Source organism: Panthera uncia, chromosome B1, assembly GCF_023721935.1.
Source record: "Panthera uncia isolate 11264 chromosome B1, Puncia_PCG_1.0, whole genome shotgun sequence".
In the NCBI taxonomy this organism is placed as follows: Eukaryota; Metazoa; Chordata; class Mammalia; order Carnivora; family Felidae; genus Panthera; species Panthera uncia.
The window spans coordinates 62,557,936-62,577,816 of NC_064811.1; the positions used below are offsets into that span (position 1 = coordinate 62,557,936).

Consider the following 19,881-nt stretch of genomic DNA (forward strand, 5'->3'; position numbering starts at 1 on the left):
GGTTTGAGCAAAGGGGCAACATGATCTGTCCTGTTTGAAAGCAAGGGTCAGGCATGGTCAGTTCTGCCTAAGCATTTCTATTAGTTACGGGTTACTATTCACACTATACATGTCAATTTTCATGTAATTCAAATATGGTGTATAAAGTCTAAGCTTGGAGGAAGATAGGGATCACGTAGGAAAACTGCAGACACATAGACTGTCAGACAGGAAGGGGCTTAGAAACCAAGCCCTGTAAGTTTGTGTGGCATGTGAAAAGTCATACAGTCATACAGGGGCAATGCCAAGCCAGGTTTAGACTGTCTCACAGTTTGTAGCTTGTGCCATTCCACTACAATGACCCAGGATGTGTCACAAAACTTCTGTTTATTTATTTCTTTGCTATCAGTTTATGAATAAATAGATGAATACACAAGAAATGGTCAAAAAACAAACACAGCAAACGCGAGAACTGTCACAGATCGCTCACAGTAGTTAGAATTAAGACTCCTAGCCCTGCACTCTTCATTCAGGGGATGGCAGCCTCCCAAGACTCCTTGAAGAATCTTCCTGAAGTCTCTGGCTGCCTGGCTGTCTTCCAGACAACCTGCCAGGGCTGGGGCTGCTACTCCATGACAAGTGAAGGAAATGAAGTAGGTGAGGGTACAAACGCTCCATGGTCTTGGTGTCATAACCTTCAGAATTCTGTGATCCACCACATATAGGGAAAATGGCAGCCCTCGGTCTCCTGTGGGAAGAGAGATTTTTCTTCAGCTCCACAAAGGGCTGAGCCTCTAGAGTTTGGGAGAGGAACCTGGAAACAGTGCTGCGTTAACGGGGGCGGGAGCATTCTCTGGAGAAGGGTGTCCTTTAACCCTGAGGCATTTGCCCCCACTTCTGTCAGAGCAGCAGCTGCCGTGTTCACATCTTAATAAGTAGCATCTTTAGCAGTTGAGCATGTGTTGAACAGGGTGTCCGTTAACTAGAAGTGCCAAACAGAAATTGTCAAACAAGTTTCGTGGAAATCTGAAGGAAGTGGCTGGTTCTGTTTCATCTTCACTGGGCCTTTTAGGTTTTTACAAACAATACGCCTTTCTCAGCTTTTCTCAGGAAAAGGACTTGAATAGGATAAAGGAAAATAGCTCCATTTAACACCTCTGGATAATACCCTGATGGTTAAAACAATCCATGATGGATTTCTAAAAATTGTGTTTGCAGGCTCGTAAAGGTTGTGGATGCCGGGCACAAATGCCATCTGAAAAGTCAGTGTGTTTCTGGGTAAGTAAATAATCGATAAAATGTCCCCTCTAACCACAGTCTGCTCTGTGTGTTTCCAGGAAGGACTACTCGGGGGAGTACACCATCCACCTGATTCCATGCACTGTGCAGCCCACACAGCCATGGATTGATCCAGGGGAGAAGCCTTTGGCCTGCACTGCACATGCCCCAGAAAGGTAGGGAAATGCAGGAGATCTTCACTGTTTGTAAATCCACCTCCTCGCTAAAATGTATTTGTATCTGCAAAGTCCATTCTCGCGGTGCCTTCGCGGTCATTCATGGACATGCAGAGTGGCAAATTGTTGAGTCGCTGGACACGCACATTCCCGGCTCAGGTCAAGCAAGGCCTTCTTGTTGCAGCTTTTGTACTAGAAACAAGTATCCTTTCCATGGCTACATAGTGCCACGGTTTTCAAATTTGTGTGCTTTTTCTTGGTGATTTCACGGTTTATAATGGCTCCCAAGAGTAGTGCTGAAGTGCTATGTGGTGTTTCTAAGTACAGGTAGGCTGTGATGTGCCTCGGGGAAAGTCGGATAGGCTTCACTGGGCATAGGTTTGTCAGTTCCACGTTAACAAATGAACAACATATTAAGTAAGGTATTCTAAGCAGAAACATGCATAAAACAGTGTTTGGTATTGGTCGGTCAATCAAAATGTTGTGACCAGAGGCTGCAGGGACTCTACCCTCTATTTCCCCTAAGAGCAGTGATTCAGCATTCACTAATTCAGCATTCACTGTGACTTTATAGAACATACTTACCACAAATAACAAGAATCAACTATACATCAGCCTGTACTCACCTCAGACCTGAGACTGTCTGCATTGTGCCATGTATTCATTCATTCAACCAGTATTAACTCAGCTTTTATCATGTGCTTGGCTCTGGTCCAGCCTGGAGATTATAGCAGAGGACTAAAAGTAACCTCTGCTCTCAGACAGTGGATAGTCGAGTGCCATTTTCCCAGGAGCAGAGCAAAGTGAGGAGAAAACATTTCTGAGAGATGATGCTGAAGACAGGATCTGACATTATCATAAAGAGAAGATAATGTGGAATGTGACATTCAGATTAAGAAACTGAGAATTGGGCATTGGATTTGGTGATTCAGAAGTCGTTGATGATCTTGACAAAGGGCAGGGTCAGTGGAGTGAGGGGTTAAAGTCTGGTTGGAGTGGGCTTAAGAGATGGCGACGAGAAAGTAGAGACAACAGGGGTAAACTGTGTCTAAGGTGTTTTATTATAAAGGACATCAGCAGAAAGGGACAGTAGCTAGAAACAAAGTCAAAGGAGGTCTTATTTGTGTTTTAGAGTAGAAAATATTTCAGGATATTTGTATTCTGGTGAAAGTAACCCAGTTGGTCTATTAGGTGAAATTCAATGTTGCAGCAGAACAAGGGAAAATCTGCAGAGCCAAACCCTTGAATAGGGTGGGGATAGGTCCGGGATGAGAGGGGAAGGGCTGACCTTTGCTAAAAGCACAGAATGTTTATTCACAGAGAGAGGAAGGCATGCAGGTGTGTGTGGATATAGGCGAGGGGAAAATTGGTAGAATGGGAGGGCAGGGATGAAAAAGTAGAATCTGATTAAATCCATTTTCTCCATAAAATGAGAAACCAAGCATGGGATGGAAGTGAGGAACACTGAGGTTTGAGAAGAGAGGAGGAAGTGAGGCAGCCATCTTAGAGAGTGGGAAAGTGTGCTGTCTGTACAGATGGCAGCAGATCAGGCTGTGCTGAGAGCCTGTTGAGTGATTGTTAAATTGCCATATTATTGACAATAAGATAAACTGCATATTTATGGTACGTCCAACTGATAAATTTTTACAACACCCATGAAACCATCAGAACTAAGATAGTGAATATATCCATTTCCTTCGAAGTTTCCTCATGCCCCTTGGTCATCCCTCCCACCCCAGCCCAGCCCACCCCTTTGTCCAGGCATCCACTGATCTGCTTTCTGTCACTACAGATTAGTTTGCATTTTCTAGAAATTTATATAAATGGCATCATACAGTATGCATTCTTCTTCTCTGGCTTTTTTCACACAGTGCGATTATTTTCATGCATTCCTGTTGTGTATTATCAGTAGTTTGTTCCTGTAATTGCTGAATTGTAGTCCATGGTGTGGATATACTACAATTTGTTTATCAGCTCATCAGTTGGTGGGCATTGGGGGTGTTTCCAGTTGATGGCTATGATAAATAAAGCTGCTATGAATGTATATACACAGACCTTTACATGGACATATGCTTTCAGTTTTCTTGTGTAAATACTTAGGAATGGAATGGCTGGATCATATGGGGAATATATGCTTAACTTTTTTTTGGAATTTTTAAAAAATGTTTATTTATTTTTGAGAGAGAAAGCATAAGTGGGGGAGGGGCAGAGAGCGAGGGAGACACAAATTCTGAAGCAGGCTCCAGGCTCCAAGATGTCAGCACAGAGCCTGATGTAGGGTTTGAACCCACCAACTGTGAGATCATGACCTGAGCCAAAGTCAGCGGCTTAACCGACTGAGCCACCCAGGTGCCCCTGTTTGCTTAACTTTTTAAGAAACTGCCAAACTGTTTTCTGAAGTGTTTGTAATATGTAACATTGTGTGTACATCTCTACCATGAGTGTGTCAGTGTTCCAGTTTCTCAGTATGCTGGGAAAAGTGGTCAGGGAGGTTCTATGTGACTGGAGAATGAATGAACAGGAGTAGTAGCAGGGGTGAGCTGGGAAGTTAGGAGGTGGTAGTTAGAGAGTGAGGTGCTGGAAAATGAGATTCTTGGAGGTGGTGCATAGTAGGACCATGAAGCATAGATGGCTGTGGTTGGGGGGGAGAACAAGCTCTTTGAGGTAAAGATATTAAGGAACTGAGGGGTTAAGGCATTAGATGATTCATCCACGTGGATGTTGAAATCATCAAGATTAATTGTAGGAACACCACAGTCAGCTAAATGGGGGAGGGAAAGTGACCAGGAAAATAGTGGTTGGCTGAAATAAGGAAGAACGAGGGCAAATAATCCGGTAAGATATACTGGAGATTTCTATTCATGTATTAAAATTTTTAAATTATGGATATTATCTTATTTATTTATTTATTCATTTATTTAATGTTTATTTATTTTTGAGAGAAAGAGCACAAGTGGGGGAGGGGCACAGAGGAGGTGGGGGACAGAGGACCTGAAGCAGGTTCTGCACTGACAGCGGCAAGGCTGATGGGGGGCTCGAACTCATGAACCGTGAAATCATGACCTGTGTCGAAGTCAGACACTTAACCAACTGAGCCGCCCAGGTGCCCAAATAGGAATATTATTTTAGATAGTCAGAAGACCATATATAGTACACATATAATACCTCAAGAAACAGAATATTACCTAATATGAATTGCAATTACAATAAATGAGTATCTCTTGGGCTGTGCTACTCATGATAAAATGAGTACTAACAACTACCGGTGATATGAAAGATCATGTATGGAGTGCAGACTATGCGGGAGACTCTGTACTAGGCTCTGAAGAGTTAATTCTTACTACAGTGGCCCCCCAGAAAATTGGCACTGTTCTTTCCATTTTATAACCAGTGAAAGTTGGAGTAAAGAAAAAAAAGAAATAGAACATTACCAGTACCTTTTATTTTTTTTTTAAGTTTATTTATTTATTTTGAGAGAGAGAGAGAGAGAGTGCGAGCATGAGTGGGGGAGGGGCAGACAGAAAGCGAGACAGAGGATCTTAAGCAGGTTCTACGCTGTGAGCATGGAGCCCAACATGGGCCTCAAAGCCATGAAACATGAGATCATGGCCTGAGCCAAAACTAATAGTTGGATGCTCAACTGACTGAGCCCCCCAGGTGCCCCACCAGTACCTTTTAAATACCCTTAGTGCCCTTTCCACTTGCTCTCTCTTCCACCTTTTGGCCAAGATAACCACTAGACTGATGTTTGTATTTATCATTCCTTGTTTTGGTTTATGGTTTACCTCCTTTTTACTTCTGCATGGTTTTGCATGTGTTTTTTTGAGCGATATAAAAATGTCATACTGCACAAATTCTCTCTGCAACTTTTCTTTTTTGCTCAGTGAATCATTTCCTGATTCATAAGTATATCAACATTTGTGTTGATTCATGTAGCTGTAGTGTGGTTTTCACTGCCTTAAGGTATTCATTGTGGGAATATTCCACAATTTATTTGACCATTCTATTTGACTTACAATTCCATATTCTATTAGGAGGAATACTCTATTTGTCTCTGAGTGTACATGTGTAAGAAGAGTTTCTCCAGGGTAGGTCCTGGATTTTTTTTTTTTTTTTTTTTTTTGTAAGAGGAGAGAGGTTTGAAAATGGCAAAAGGGAGCAAAGAAAGCACCAACCCATTTCCATCCGCTGGTGTGTGTGGGTGTGGGAGGACGTAGAGGGAAGAGTGTTGTTGAGTCAGTATTCTAAGTCTTCAGAGTTTGAAATCTTTGCCTTGCATCAGGGAGATCGTTACTTGTGGGGTCCTCGTTATTCCTAGGGTGACTTTCCATAGGGCCTGACCTGGCTTTTGATCACCTCTGTGGCTCCATACGGATGCAGTAGAACCATAACATAACAAATAATCAAGACTGACTCAGGGAATTCAGACCTAATTCAAAAGAATTGTGTCTCACGTGATGCCTGTTTTTGTGAGGTCTGTAATACCTTCTAACCTTATAAATCCTCATCATCTTCATCATCTCAAATCCATCATTTGTTCTATTTAATCAGTCAATATTTATTGAATGTCTTAGGTGTCAGGTGACATCAAAGTTGTTGAAGCAGGGTCAGCCCTGGCTTGTGTGGGTTGCCTCCACACTCCAAGCTCCTCCTATACCCTAACCCTCTCAAATCTACCCACTGGAGCACTTTCCATTAAAAGTAAGGAATGGTCAGATGGACTCTCTTGGAAGCATAAAGCATTGAGATTATCAGTCATGCATCATTCTTTAACAAATGTATGTGTCAGAAGCTTGGCTTTCATTGAAGATATGACAATGAGCAGATAGATACGGGCTGTGACGCTAGTGGAACCTGTAATGGGTGAGGTGGACTTTGATCAGATGTATATTTAAAGTCACATTTAAATAAAATATCAAACCATGATAAGTACTTGGAAAGAAAAGTGCACAGTGTGATGAGAACAAATGATAAGGGGTCTGACCAAGCCTGGAAGGGAGGAGAAAGAGCGTGAGCTTCCTAGAGATGGGGTGTTTGAGTTGAGATCTGGAGGATAACTAGGAGTTGATTCGGCAAAGAAAGGCAGACAGAGGAGGAGTATTCCAGCAGAATGTGCAGCAAGATCAAAGTCAGGAAACTTTAAATGCATTATCACTAATCTCAGGTGGACCCTCAGGGCTTCCCAGCAGGAAACAACAGTCCCCTAACCAATGGCTTCACTCTCCCATTCTTCTCAACTACTTTACTCCTTCTCCTGCCCACTCAGATGGCTGTATCTCCCCGGTCCTCACCCTCAGCTGATTATTTTGTGTCCTATTTCATGGAGGAAACAGAAGAAACCAGAAGAGAACTTACCCAAGCTCCTACTGTCCTATCTGCTGACCTCCTGCATCTACACACGCACACCCATCGGAATGCAGGAACAGCCCTGGCTCCTGCTCACAGCCAGCGGCTCCACTTGTGCACTGGAACCCAAATCCTCTCTACTTTATAAAGAGGATCTTATAAAGGAGCAGTTCTCTCTATGAATCATTCCAATCAGCATTGAAAACATAACTTTTCCCATCTCTAAAAAATAAAAGTCCCTTCTTGACTCCGTTTCACCCTCCCCACCCATTTTTCTCCTTCCTTGTACGTTAAGCTGTCCCTTAAAAGTTGCCTAGATTCACAATTTCCGCTTTGTCACTTTCCTTATCTCTGGAGCCTGCTGCAGTGAGGCTTCTGCCCTCATCCCTTAACCCAGCTTGATCTTATCAAGGTCACCAGTGACTGTGTTTTACTAGGACCACGGGTTAAGTCTTATCTTGATTTTTGTGATGGCTTCACAACATTTAACAGTTGTTCAGTCTCCTCCTTGAGACGCTTTCTTCACTCAGCTGGACTGTCGTGCTCTGTAGGTTTTCCTTCTACCCCACTGGCTTTTCCTCACCATCTGCTCTGCTGGTTCCTTCTCTTTTCTATTGTTTTTGAATTTGAGTGTCCTAAGTGTCATGTCTGAACTGTCTCTTCTCTGTTTTCTTTTTTTTTTTTTTTCTTTCCAAGATTTTATTTTAATTCAAGTGAGTTAACATATAGTGTAGTATTGGTCTCAGGAGTAGAGTTCAGTGATTCATCACTTACATACAACCGAGTGCTTATCACAAGTGCCTTCCTTAATAACCCTCACCCATTTGGCCCATCCCCCACCTATTTCCCCTTCAGCAACCCTCAGTTTGTTTTCTATAGTTAAGAGTCTCTTAGAGTTTGCCTCTCTCTGTTTTTATCTTATTTTTCCTTCCCTTCCTCTATGTTCATCTATTATTCTTCTTAAATTCCACATATGAGTGAAATCGTATGTTCTCTGGCTTATTTTGCTTAGCATAATACTCTCTAGCTCCATCCACATTGCTGCAAATGGCAAAATTTCATTCTTTTGATGGCTGTGTAATATTCCATCGTGCATATACATCTTCTTTATCCATTGATGAATCAGACATTTGGGCTTTTTCTATAATTTGGCTATTGTTGATAGTGCTGCTAAATACATTGGGGTGCATGTGCCCCTTGAAATCAGTGGTTTTGTATCCTTTGGCTAAATACCTCGTAGTGCAGTTGCTGAGTCATAGGGTAGTTCTATCTTTAACTTTCTGAGGAATCACTATACTCCCCTTCTCGGTTTTCATGTGGTGGTTTCATTCATCATTCATTCTTAAGGTTTTAAATGCAAAGGAGCACCTTCAGCCCAGGGCTTACCTCTCAAATCCAGACTTGTGCATCAGATTGACTACTCAGCATCTCCACCTGGCTCTCTTACAGGCCTCTCAAGTTGAACATGCCTGTTGCTGAATCCCTTATCTTTCTCCACCAAATCTAGTCCTCCCACAGTTTTCCCATCTCAGGTAAGGGTACCTCTAACCTCCTAGTTTTCCGCTCACTGAGGCTTTCCATGACCTCCACATTTAAAAGTTCCAGCTGAACTTCTTCCTAGCATTCCTTTTCTCTGCCTAGTGTTTCTCTTCATCACCTGCTTCCTTCTAATGTACTATATGTTTTTGAACTTACTTTATTAACTGTCTTCCTATTGGAATGTAATGTCCCCAAGGGCATATATTTTTCTACCTTGTTCACAGATGGATTCCCATTACTAGAAAAATGTCTATCTTATAATAAAATCACAGTGAATATTTGTTGAACAGTGAGTCCCGAGGCAGTGGAAATTTGGAGTAGAGAACACATCAAGAGACGTAAAGAAAGCCAGTCTGGCTGGAGGAGCCCTTACCTGCCAAAGGCTGAGAAGAAAAGAGCAGATTTAAAAGACCAAGAAAGAAGGCCAGGGAGGTTAAAGTAAGGAGTGAGGCAAGAGAGTATTGTCTAGAAATGTCTTAAAGAGTGGGACAAAGGATAAATAAGTTTGGATCTAATTGAAAAAGTCAAAGTCTCAGAGTTTGAAGATCTGGGACAGAGAAGTCTAAGCAGAGCACCATGGCAGTGAGTCCTTTAGCAATCAAAGAGCAACCTTGGAGACCTTCAGAATGAAAGCTCCAGGTAAAGCAGAGAGTACAAAAGAGTTCTAAAGATGAATTAGATTATTTCTGCTCAAAAGAGCAGATTAACCTCATAATGACCCAAACTAATAAAGTTCCTCTCCGACACACATCTCTTTATTCAGTGATTATTTAGCACCTGCAACAAAGCTCTGTTCACAAACCTAAGAAGGGTAGGAAGGGAGGGCAGCTCGAAGTTTACAAAGTTGACCCTGCTCTCAAGGAGCTCTTGTTTCTCCCACATTTAGATTCCTGATCCCCATTGCATTCCAGCAGACCAACCGCCCTGTACCAGTTGTGTACTCGCTCAATACTGAATTTCAGCTCTGCAATAATGAGAAGGTATTCCTAATGGATCCCAACACATCTGATATGTCACTGGCAGAAATGGATTATAAAGGGGCCTTCTCAAAAGGTAAGTTGTTTCCTTCACCTACAAAAAGAGACTCTGATCAGCCTTCAGATGCTTTAGGACAGGTCTCTGCTCATTAGCTTCCAGGCAACTCTCCCGTGAAGATTCCCTTGGGCTTGGTTTTAGGGCAGCCAAGGTTTAACCAAGGAACAGACCCACATCCTTCTTTCATGTTGTTTCAAAATAAGATTACATATGTGGTGCTATAATGATTGGCAGGGTGGTAGAATTGTGGAAAACACTGGTCTGAGTGGTAAGAAGACTGGAATTCCCAGCCTGATTCTAACACACTGTCTTGACTTTGGGTAAGTCTCTCTATCTCTCAATTACTCAGAGAAAGTACATAGCATGACCCCTACTACGTACCAGCCTCAAGGTGTAAATGTCTACGTCCTCTCCATCATGCTTTCTCTACTGGAAATGATTCCTGTGCTCCCTCCTCACCTCAAATGTGGTTTTCTTGATTTTCAAAAGGTTGGCTCCTTCTTCTCTTCTCTACTTAAATATGAACCTCCTCAAAGAGGCCTTCCCTGACCACACCTGACAACTGAGCATAGGCTTCCATAGTTTTCACTTTCACGGAACATTATTCATTTTTGATAGTACTTCTCACAATTTTTAATATTCTATAATACATATCACATATTTCTTTACTTATTTGTTGCCTATTTCTTCCACTAGACTTTGAGTTCCATGATAATAGAGGTTGTGACCAAATATCAAATGTGCACACCATACCATCAGTGCCTAGGTGCTCAATAAACATTGATTGATTGAATAAAAGAATTAGTCAATTATCTGCCTTTCTTCTCTCAATTACCCCTTCTGCCTTTTTCTTACTTTTAATCTTCTCCTCATATCTGAGTTTTTTCTCTCACCCTATAAACACGCTCAAGTTCTGCCTGTAAGAGAGAAAAAAGCATCCCTCAACCCTAACTCCCCTTCAAAGTTAAGGCTGTTTTCTCCTTTTATTTTCTCTGAGAAACTTCTTCAAAGAGTGAACACTCACTGTCTCTATGGCCCTTCTTCTCTGTCCATCTGTTTCAAGCTGGGTTTGTCCTACCACAGCTCAGACATCTCTTTTGTCAATGACACCAAATTAGTGGGTTTTCACACTTTTCCCTGTTGGGTTTCCTTTGCACCACCCTCACCTGACATCATCTTGCTTCTCTGACCACTTCTCACTCTCCCGCCCTGGGTCTTCATCCTCTGCCATATCCATGTTGCTGTCCCCACATCCCATGCTTGGTTCCTTCTGGCATCATTCCAGTGCTACCTCTGACCATCCCTATGGCTGGGCCCATCGCTTTGCTCTGAACTTCCTATCTACTACTTCACAGCCATTCCTTAAGAGTTGACCTTATCCCTGATCTCTCCTGAACTTCATTTCCACATTTCCACATGGGGCTCTGGGACTACCAAAGTGCTTCAAATGAATGTCTTTCAGATGCCTGGAAGTGTCTAGAACTGGACTTATCTTCCTCCAGACATATTCCTGCCACATCCACTGCCACAGTGATTGCATCATACTCCAGGTGCCCAGGGCCAAAACCTCAGGATTGTCCTCCTGTCTATCATTAAGATCAGTGGAATCTGACTCCAAGACATTTCTTGAGTTTATCCCCTTGATTCACAGCTATATTATAGATACCTATCTCTCACAGAGCCCCCTTCCCAATCTCTGTGACTCTAGGCCCTTTGTCTTTCCTCCATTCTCCACGTTTCTGAAGCCCCAGTGTGTTGATATTACACCCATGCTTAAAATCTTTCAGTGTTCCCTATTTCTTACACACCAAAGTCCAGCCTCCCCAGCATCCTTAGCCTATCATCCCAGGAGTGTCTCCTGCTAGAGCCTGTGAACAGCCTCCTCTCTAGTCACACTGACCTACTCAGTGCCACATAGCAAATGCTCTGGACAAGCATTTGGAGTCAGACTGATTTGTGCTCAATTTCTTATCCCCCCCCCCCCCCACCCCGTCACAGATACAAAATCTTGGACACAGTATTTAAAATGTGGATAATAACTGGACCTATTTCTTGGGCTCTTGGGAGGAATAAATAAGATAGTATAGATAAAGAATGTGGTGCCATAGCAGGCACTAAGGAGACAGGAACTTTACTAGGACTCATGCCCTTCCAGCATTCAGTATTTTGTGCACGGACTTTCTTTTGCCTCAAACGCTCTCCCCAGTCTCCTACTTCAAATGTGCTGTCTGGCTAATGCCTACTCATGTTTTAGGATACTCATGTTTGTTTCCTCTTTAAATCTTTCTACACCTCTCCCCAGGCAGATTTCTGTGCTCGGCTATATGCTCACGTAACATTATGTTCCTTCCTTTATTGTGGTTCATAACAGTACAGTATTGTGGTGGCTAATAACGTGGGTTTTAGAACCAAAATACCTTCACTTTGAATCCTACCATCACCACTTACTAGCTTTGTGACCTTCAGCAAGTCCCTTAACCACTCAGTGCTGCAACTTTCTCATCTCTAAAGTTGTGAGCACTACGTGAGTTCTCATATGGGAAGAACTTAGTACAAGACCTAGCAAATCGTATGAGTCTGATAAATGTTAGCTACTTTTAGCAATTGGTTAGGGTTTATTTCTGTCCTCTCACCTGTATCTCATTCACCTTTGTTTCCCCTGTGCCTAACAGTCCTTGATACACTTTACATGCTTACTTAATGTTTGTTGAATGAAAGAAGCTGTAAATGAATGAATATTTCAGGGGCACTTGGAAACATAGAGCTCTTCATAGAGATGTACTTTTGACTCTGAGGGAGTGTGTTAAATCCTTTCTACCCTTGGCATTTCTTTCTCTTTACTCTTGAAGTCTGACCTAATTAATGTCTCTCAAATATTTCCAGGGCAAATCCTTTATGGCCGAGTACTTTGGAATCCAGAACAAAACCTTAATTCTGCTTACAAACTCCAGCTGGAAAAAGTCTATCTTTGTACCGGCAAGGATGGCTATGTGCCTTTCTTCGATCCCACGGGGACAATCTATAATGAGGGGCCGCAGTATGGATGCATTCAGCCCAACAAACACCTAAAACACAGATTTCTGCTGCTGGTATGCTAACTATTTGTGTTCAACAGCTGACACTCAAGTTGATTTCCTCAGCTATGAATTCTGCCTAAGCAGATAGAACCCCACTCTCGATGGTATTCTCTCTATACATATTGTTGTTTCTCTCTGATCAGCTAAATGCTAGTACATATTACCAAATGTGATGGTTATGGTGGGTAACAAGACAGGCTGTTATTAATGTCACAAGAAAAGGAAAGTCAAGGCCAGTGTTTCTCAAAGTACAGACCAGAGACTTCTGAATATCCCTGATTCTCTTTCAGGGAATCCACAAGGTCAAAACTACTTTCATAATATGATGATGGCTGCTTTTCTTCACACTAATTCCCTCATGAATATAGAGAGTATGGAAGGTTTATTGGTATGGTTTCAAATTCCACATTATAACTAATCTTTTAAAAATACTAATTACCGAGTTTGATTTACTATCAAAACAGAATATCCACAATTATCTGAAAAAGCTGTGAAAATATTCCTCCCTTTTCCAACTACATATCTGTGTGAGGCCAAATTTTCTTCATATACTTCAGCCAAAATAACATATTACATCTGATTCAATATAGAAGAAGTTTTGAGAATCTAGTTCTTTTCCAGAGATTTGCGAAAATGTAAAACAATGCCAGGTCTCTTTTGAGGAGCTGGTGGTGACTATAGGTATTTTCCCTAAAAAAAATGTTATTTATGTTAACATGCAATGGGTTTTTCATTGCCACTTTAAAATGAATTAGTAAGTATTTTCTAATTTTTCAGTGTTAATTTTAATAGAGTAAACATCGATAGATACAAACCATGTGAACAAAAGACTTTAGTGTCCTTGGTTTGTTTGTTTGTTTTAAGTTTATTTATCTATTTTTGAGAAAGGGGGAGAGAGCGAGAGGGAGAGAGCAAGAGTACATAAGTGGGAGAAGAGCCAAGAAAGAGGAGAGAGAGAGAATTCCAAGCAGGCTCCTTGCCACCAGTACAGAACCTGTTGCAGGACTCGAACTCATGAAACACAAGATCATGACCTGAGCCAAAATCAAGAGTCAGACACTCACCCAACTGAGTTGCTCAGGTACCCATTGGCATCCTTGAGTTTTAAGTGTGTGAGGGGTCCTGAGACCAAATGGTTTAAGAATTATTTGTTTAGATTATCCCACTCTTTGAGCTTTGAGATCTGAGTAGCCACCAAGTGTCCTTCCTTGAAGAGGGCAGTGGTTGACTTAAGGAAAGGGCTTCTGTAGCACATGCCCTCCTGACCCAACCCAAGGCAGGAGTGGAGAGTACTTTTCTCCTCCCAGTGACTGCCACCTGCCAGTTCAGTGATTCTATCTTTTTATCTTTTTAAACCTTGCGTTTCTTTTTTCTGAAATTCTAGGACCGCAATCAGCCCGAGGTCACTGATAAGTACTTCCATGATGTGCCCTTTGAGGCCCACTTTGCTTCCGAGTTGCCTGATTTCCATGTGGTCAGTAGCATGCCGGGTGTGGATGGATTTACTCTTAAAGTGGATGCACTCTATAAGGTGAGTGTGCTGAGAAACGTAGAAGTATAGGACCAAGGCCACTGTAAAAGTTGTGAAAAGGAAGATGCTATTATCTCTGGACTGTTAGTCTCTTTATAGTGTTCTTGCTGGTGGGTCTTTTTTATTGGTGTTAAGCTTATCATTCACCCCAAACCTATCCCAATAGACCTATTTTCACCACCTATCCCAATAGACCGTAGCAATAATCAAATCCTTTAATTTGCATGTTGTCACTTGTCAGTGTATGCGTCAGGGGTGCATATGGTACTCCAGTTTTTCCTAAATTCTTTTCTATCACCTTTTTGGCTGTATGCCACACCAGCTGATCTTCACAGGCATGTGGAAAGTGTTTAACAAAATTATACATACAGTACAGCAATTTAGAATGGCAAGAAGTACTAGTATTTGATAAGCAAAAATACTCTCAATCCCAGTAATAAACATGAACTTCACAAGATAAAATTCCACTTTTTCCTATCTATAAATAGTAGTAATCTATGATCTTGGATTTCAGAACTATTGCCACTCTTTAGAAGTTAGTTCAAAACCATGGAGGCTTTCAATGGCGGCAGATGATATGGCAGTAAAATACACGGTAGTTTAACCATTCAGGGGATGATCCAGGAAGTGTTCAGATTTAGGAAATTTTTGTCATGTATCTGCATATTTTGCACAGAGTAGGTGTTTAGCAGATATTTGTTGAACGACTCTATCTTAATTAAAGTTCATCAATAAATAGTAAGTTAGCATAACAAGCTATTGAAGTTCACTGGGAATGAATATGGCTCTTAATACTATTACTTCACTGCAATCAGTAAAGACTAGCAAATCGTAAGTATTTAGCTAAAAAGGCCATAGAAAATAAATGCCTAGGGCTGTTCCATACACAGGGAAACAGAAGGGAATGTGAATAGCTGGCCCACAATCACCCTAAATTGGAAACAAAATGGAACCTGTAATATGTGGTTCAATTCTTGATTAGTAGACACCAATCATTGCTAATGCTTTTCTTGAAACCATTTATCAAGGCTTGTGATGGCAATTGTCTTTCCATATCCTTTCTTTTTTTTAATTTTGTTTATTTATTTGTTTGTTTATTTATTTATTGGGAGAGAGAGCACACATGAGTTGGGGAGGGGCAGAGAGAGACAGAATCCCAAGCAGGCTCTGCACCATCAGTGCAAACCCCATTGAGGGGCTCAAACTCACAAACCATGAGATCATGACTTGAGCCGAAACCCAAAGTTGGATGTTTAAGGGGCTGAGCCACCCAGGCGCCCCTTTCCATTTTCTTTGTGAAGAAGTGGTCTGTGGGCAGCAGTGACATGTTCAGTTTGTGTCTCTGTTTCCCTCCTCCTGCAGGTGGAAGCAGGACACCAGTGGTATCTCCAGGTGATCTACATCATTGGCCCTGATACTATGGCAGGACCCCGGGTCCAGCGCTCTCTCACAGCCCCTCTGAGGCGCAACCGGAGGGACCTGGTGGACCCTAGTGGCCGTCTGACCCTTGACGATTCCCTCATCTATGACAATGAAGGGGATCAAGTCAAGAATGGCACCAACATGAAGTCCCTGAATCTTGAGATGCATGAGCCGATTATAGCTGCTTCTCTTTCCCAAACTGGGGCATCTATCGGCAGTGCCCTGGCCGCTATCATGCTTCTACTTCTGGTGTTTCTAGTGGCTTGTTTCATCACCAGGAAATGCCAGAAGCAGAGAAAGAAACTGCCCACAGAGGACATTTTGGAGGAATACCCTCTGAACACCAAAGTGGATGTGTCTAAGAGGAGCTCAGACAGGGTGGAGAAGAATGTGAACAGACACTACTGCACCGTGCGGAATGTCAACCTACTGAGTGAAACTGAGGGGGCTTATGCACTCAAAGGTGCTAAAGTAAAAAAATTGAATCTGGAAGTCAGAGTTCACAACAATTTGCAAGATGGAACAGAAGTGTAATGGGGGAGACCAATGTGTATTTTTTTTTCTAAAATCATTTTTATAAAATGGGGGAGGGGGGAGGGGAAATACTGGTATTTTTATAATCTTGCAGATTAAAAAGGGAAAACTATAGCTTTGAGTGGCGGGAGGCATACATCACATGCATCAACTCACAACTGAGCTACCTCATTAAACAAAGAACCACGAGACCCCAGAGTTTTGGAGCAGCCTTCTTTTGGTGGATCCCTTTAATAGTGTCAGCGGCTACAGACTGCTTCTTCCGTAAGGCTGGTCTTAGAAAGCAAGTATCTCCATATGGGGCAGGGTGTAGACTATTCACCTAGCTGATGGAATTCAGCAGACTGGGAAATGTATGGTGGCAGATCTCCAGAGGGGCAGGGAGCAGGATGTTCAGGGCCATTGGTTTCCTCCCCCACCTCCAGCTTTCTTCTACTTGGGCTTTTCCTGGGCCTGTGGACAGCAGAGTTTGGATTGCTGACAGTCAGATTCCATTCAAAATTCTGCTAATCAGCACAACCTATATATTTGCTCATTGTATCTGCTTGACAGCTTGCACTCCATGGCCTCTAACTGTCCTTTGCAAGTTCAGAGCCTTTTCATCTGGGGGTTGCAAGGTTCTCTAGACAAGAGCTCTTTTCCACAACTTGCGGGGAGAAACCTGAGGACTTCCCCTTCCCCACCCTCCCCCCAACCTGTTAGATATCTGGCACAGCAGAACCCCCCAGAAGGGCAGATTGAAACCCTGGGGGAAGAGGGAGACTGACAAAACACCTGAAACATATTAGTGATGGACTGTACCGAGGCCCAGGGGTGCATCCCTGTGCCCACCTGGTTTACACTGCACCAAGGACATGTGAAGACATCCTGCCTGACAAAGAACGCTGCAAAACAAGATAAAAAACAAGGGGTTCCTTTTGGTAGCTCAGGCATTTATTTTACCATATCAGCACATGACAAAGCCATAAACACATGGCTTTAAAATGATTTAGTGTTCAAATAGCAGCTTAATGACTTTGTATGAAGTGTGCACATGGCTTGCTTTTGTGTTTCTTGTTCGTTTTTGCCTTACTGGCAAAAACATAAGCATGCATGTCATGTTGTTTTGAAATGAAGGCACAGTTTCATTACTGAGGAGGAAAAGACATGTTCTCTTCCTGATGCATGGCACACCATAATCACTGAGCAAATAATAGAGCATTCATGTTGTGTAATATTTGTATTAGAATGACCCAAGCCCTTTGAGGACATTCCAAACTGCAAACGCTTTGGTTCTAAAAGGTAGAAAGAACGAGCCATGAAAGGTTTTAAGCATCTCTACCAGACTCCAAGCTCTTGAGTAAAGGACCTTGTAACCTGTGCCTTTGGTTCTTCAGCAGTGCCTTGCACAAAACAAGCACTCCAGAAATATCTGTTGCTAAACAAATGAATGGTGTCATGGGTGAATGGTAGAGGAATAAATTCGGGAAGGAGGGTGAGAGATGATGGTGGCAATTTCACAAGGGAAGGTATAGAAAAAAAAAACCCAAAACTGTCTTTTCTGCTTGGAAAAGTAAATCTTTGTGATTGTAAAGTAATCTCATTGGGACAAAGAAGCACCACTTGACATAGGCATGAATCTAGCAGTGGTCTTAAGGAGGATTGAATAGAAAAATCATAATAATGTATTAGCGGAAGATGAAACTGAATCAGCCTCCAGAGCAGAGCAGGCTTTTAGAGGAAAGTCTGACTTAGCTTTCTGAGGTGAGTGAAGTTTTCAGGAGAGGATGGATTGAGGTGAGCCCAGAGCCTAAACCTCCTGACTGGTCACGTGCTAGTTGAGACCAGCTTGGGCAGTTTGGGGCAGAACTTCTCTATCAGCCTTGTGAACATCCAGAGTTGGCGTCTCATGGCTGGAGGGCTCATCAGCCAGGGTGGAATCGTCTCCAGAGCAACCTAGACGGTGAATGCTAAATCTGCAAGGACAGGAAGCCTACCGTTTGTGGAACAACTTTTGACTTGGCCTGTTATTTATCGTTCCTAGTTGCCAGAATGCTTACACATGAAAGCAGCACCGTTTCATTTGCTCAAATATTCTTCTTGCACATCCCTTCCACTATTGCTAAGTAGGACACACGCATGGGAAGAATGCAGACGTGTGGCAGTGCGAAGCTAACGTGGGAAAAAATGGGGACTGAGACCTCCAAGTGCTCTGAGCCTCCATGTTTGTGGTCTGGAGTGATCAGGACAACATCCTGTGAGGACCTTGTGATGGTGAACTCCCTGTGTGAGAGGAAAGCCTTGGACCATTCCTGCCTCCCTTTCTTCCTGCACTTTCCCCCACTACAGCCCCTTTTTCCGAATGCTGATACTTCTCTAGTGGATGTACACTTATTAAATAGAAAGTGTTAAGAGATGTGAAGCTGGGATTTCCTCCTTTGATACAGCTTTTCCTTTTGTTTATGTTTTATATTTCACAATAGGAATCAGATAATTTGGTGACTGATGTGGGATTATATTTCCGTCCAAGCCCTCTTTTCGATTTCTCTTACTCGCTCACTAATGTGTGTGTTTTACTAATCCTTTATACCATGCCTTTAGGCAAGAAGGAACAAAAAACCCTCAGGGGTGGCTCTTTGCTCTCTCATGCTGGCTGTGAAGGCTGAAAGAAAGAAGAGTCGGCACCTTTTTTCTGTCCTTTTATCGACCCCGGAGGTCCTGGAGCCTCCTGCTCCTACTCTTGGGTGTGGAAGTGGTGTTGCAATGTGTTTGCATGGTCACATGATATTCAGTCTCAGTGTCATGTAGCTGTTCATTATTCTTGGATACGACACACATGCTCAGACTGAGTGAAACATTTGTGGTGCTGTCAACCTGATTTCTTGACTCAAATGATTTTTGTATTTCTAATACCAACTTGTGTGTTATGAATTTCTGATTTCTCCAGTAGCATATGCCACTATAGAAATTTGTATTAATAAATGACAGTCTGGTTGCATTGTTTTTGCCATGGTCTTTTTAGATTATTCATCTCATTAGCATAAGACATCGCTTTTGAGATGGCAAAATCATCCCAAAGTTTGAGGCAAAGTTTTCTGGAGAACACCTGCCTGAAGGGGTTGAATCTGAGACACATATTAACCATGCTAAGAGCAAGATGAAGAATAAACTACACAGTCCAGATCATCATAGCTCATCTTGTGCCATCAGTTGAAACCTCAGTACCAAAAGGAATAATTAAACTCTCCAAGTGCTAGACAATAAGATGATTATTTACACAGAACTTATTACCCTCAAACCCTCTTAGGATACTTGATAGAGTGTGAAAGTGGCTGTGTCCTTTTATGCACGCCCCCAAATTTGTTAAGTGTCCCTAACTCACCCTGGAGATGACCAAGGCTCAAATAAATTGATCGGCATGGGAAGGGAAAATGGCAGAGTCAGAAACCAAGGGAGCCCAGACAGTCTGGGCTTCCTACAAGCCTGTGCATTTGTGTGCCTGTCCCCTCTGGGAAGATGCTTTATGTAAAAAACCAAAAATACTGCCAATGACGATGACCAACAGGACCTCACTGGCACTTTTTCAGGCACATTTGCAAACTCAGCAAGACTTGAGAGAGCATGTTTTCGTAAAATCTCAGAAAAGGAGGGCACAACCTTAGATTTCCTTAGATAGTGCTGGGACTTAATATAAAGTTCACTTCCTCGCGGTTTCCGGTGATTGTCCCTTGCCTGACAGCAGGCTCTAAGTCCTGGAGCACATTTCTCTCGGGCCCCTGGAGAAGCTGTATGAGGAACCAACCTATTAATCATTAGGACTGGCTAGGAAAATGCTTCCCGAGGCCTCAAATTTCATAGATATAAACTTTAGAAAACTTGGGGGTAAGTGGCAGAAATTGAGTTCTTATTTAGATTTTGCAATACCTCACAGATGAGGGTTTTGAAGAAACGTTGTAGGAGCAGGAGAGGGAGACCATACAGAGAA

The 19,881-nt window shown here is 42.4% G+C and overlaps 1 protein-coding gene across 1 annotated transcript in view; it reads left to right on the top strand.

Annotated features, from left to right (window-relative positions):
- Positions 1-18,628, top strand: part of FRAS1 (Fraser extracellular matrix complex subunit 1) — a 425,706-nt gene extending 407,078 nt beyond the window's left edge. Inside the window, exons 70-74 of the mRNA XM_049632097.1 lie at positions 1,317-1,433; positions 9,205-9,371; positions 12,237-12,442; positions 13,815-13,961; positions 15,324-18,628. Coding sequence (XP_049488054.1) covers positions 1,317-1,433; positions 9,205-9,371; positions 12,237-12,442; positions 13,815-13,961; positions 15,324-15,917 — 1,231 coding nt within the window. The 3' untranslated portion in view covers positions 15,918-18,628. The remainder of the gene's footprint in view (positions 1-1,316; positions 1,434-9,204; positions 9,372-12,236; positions 12,443-13,814; positions 13,962-15,323) is intronic.
- Positions 18,629-19,881: the final 1,253 nt, after the last annotated feature.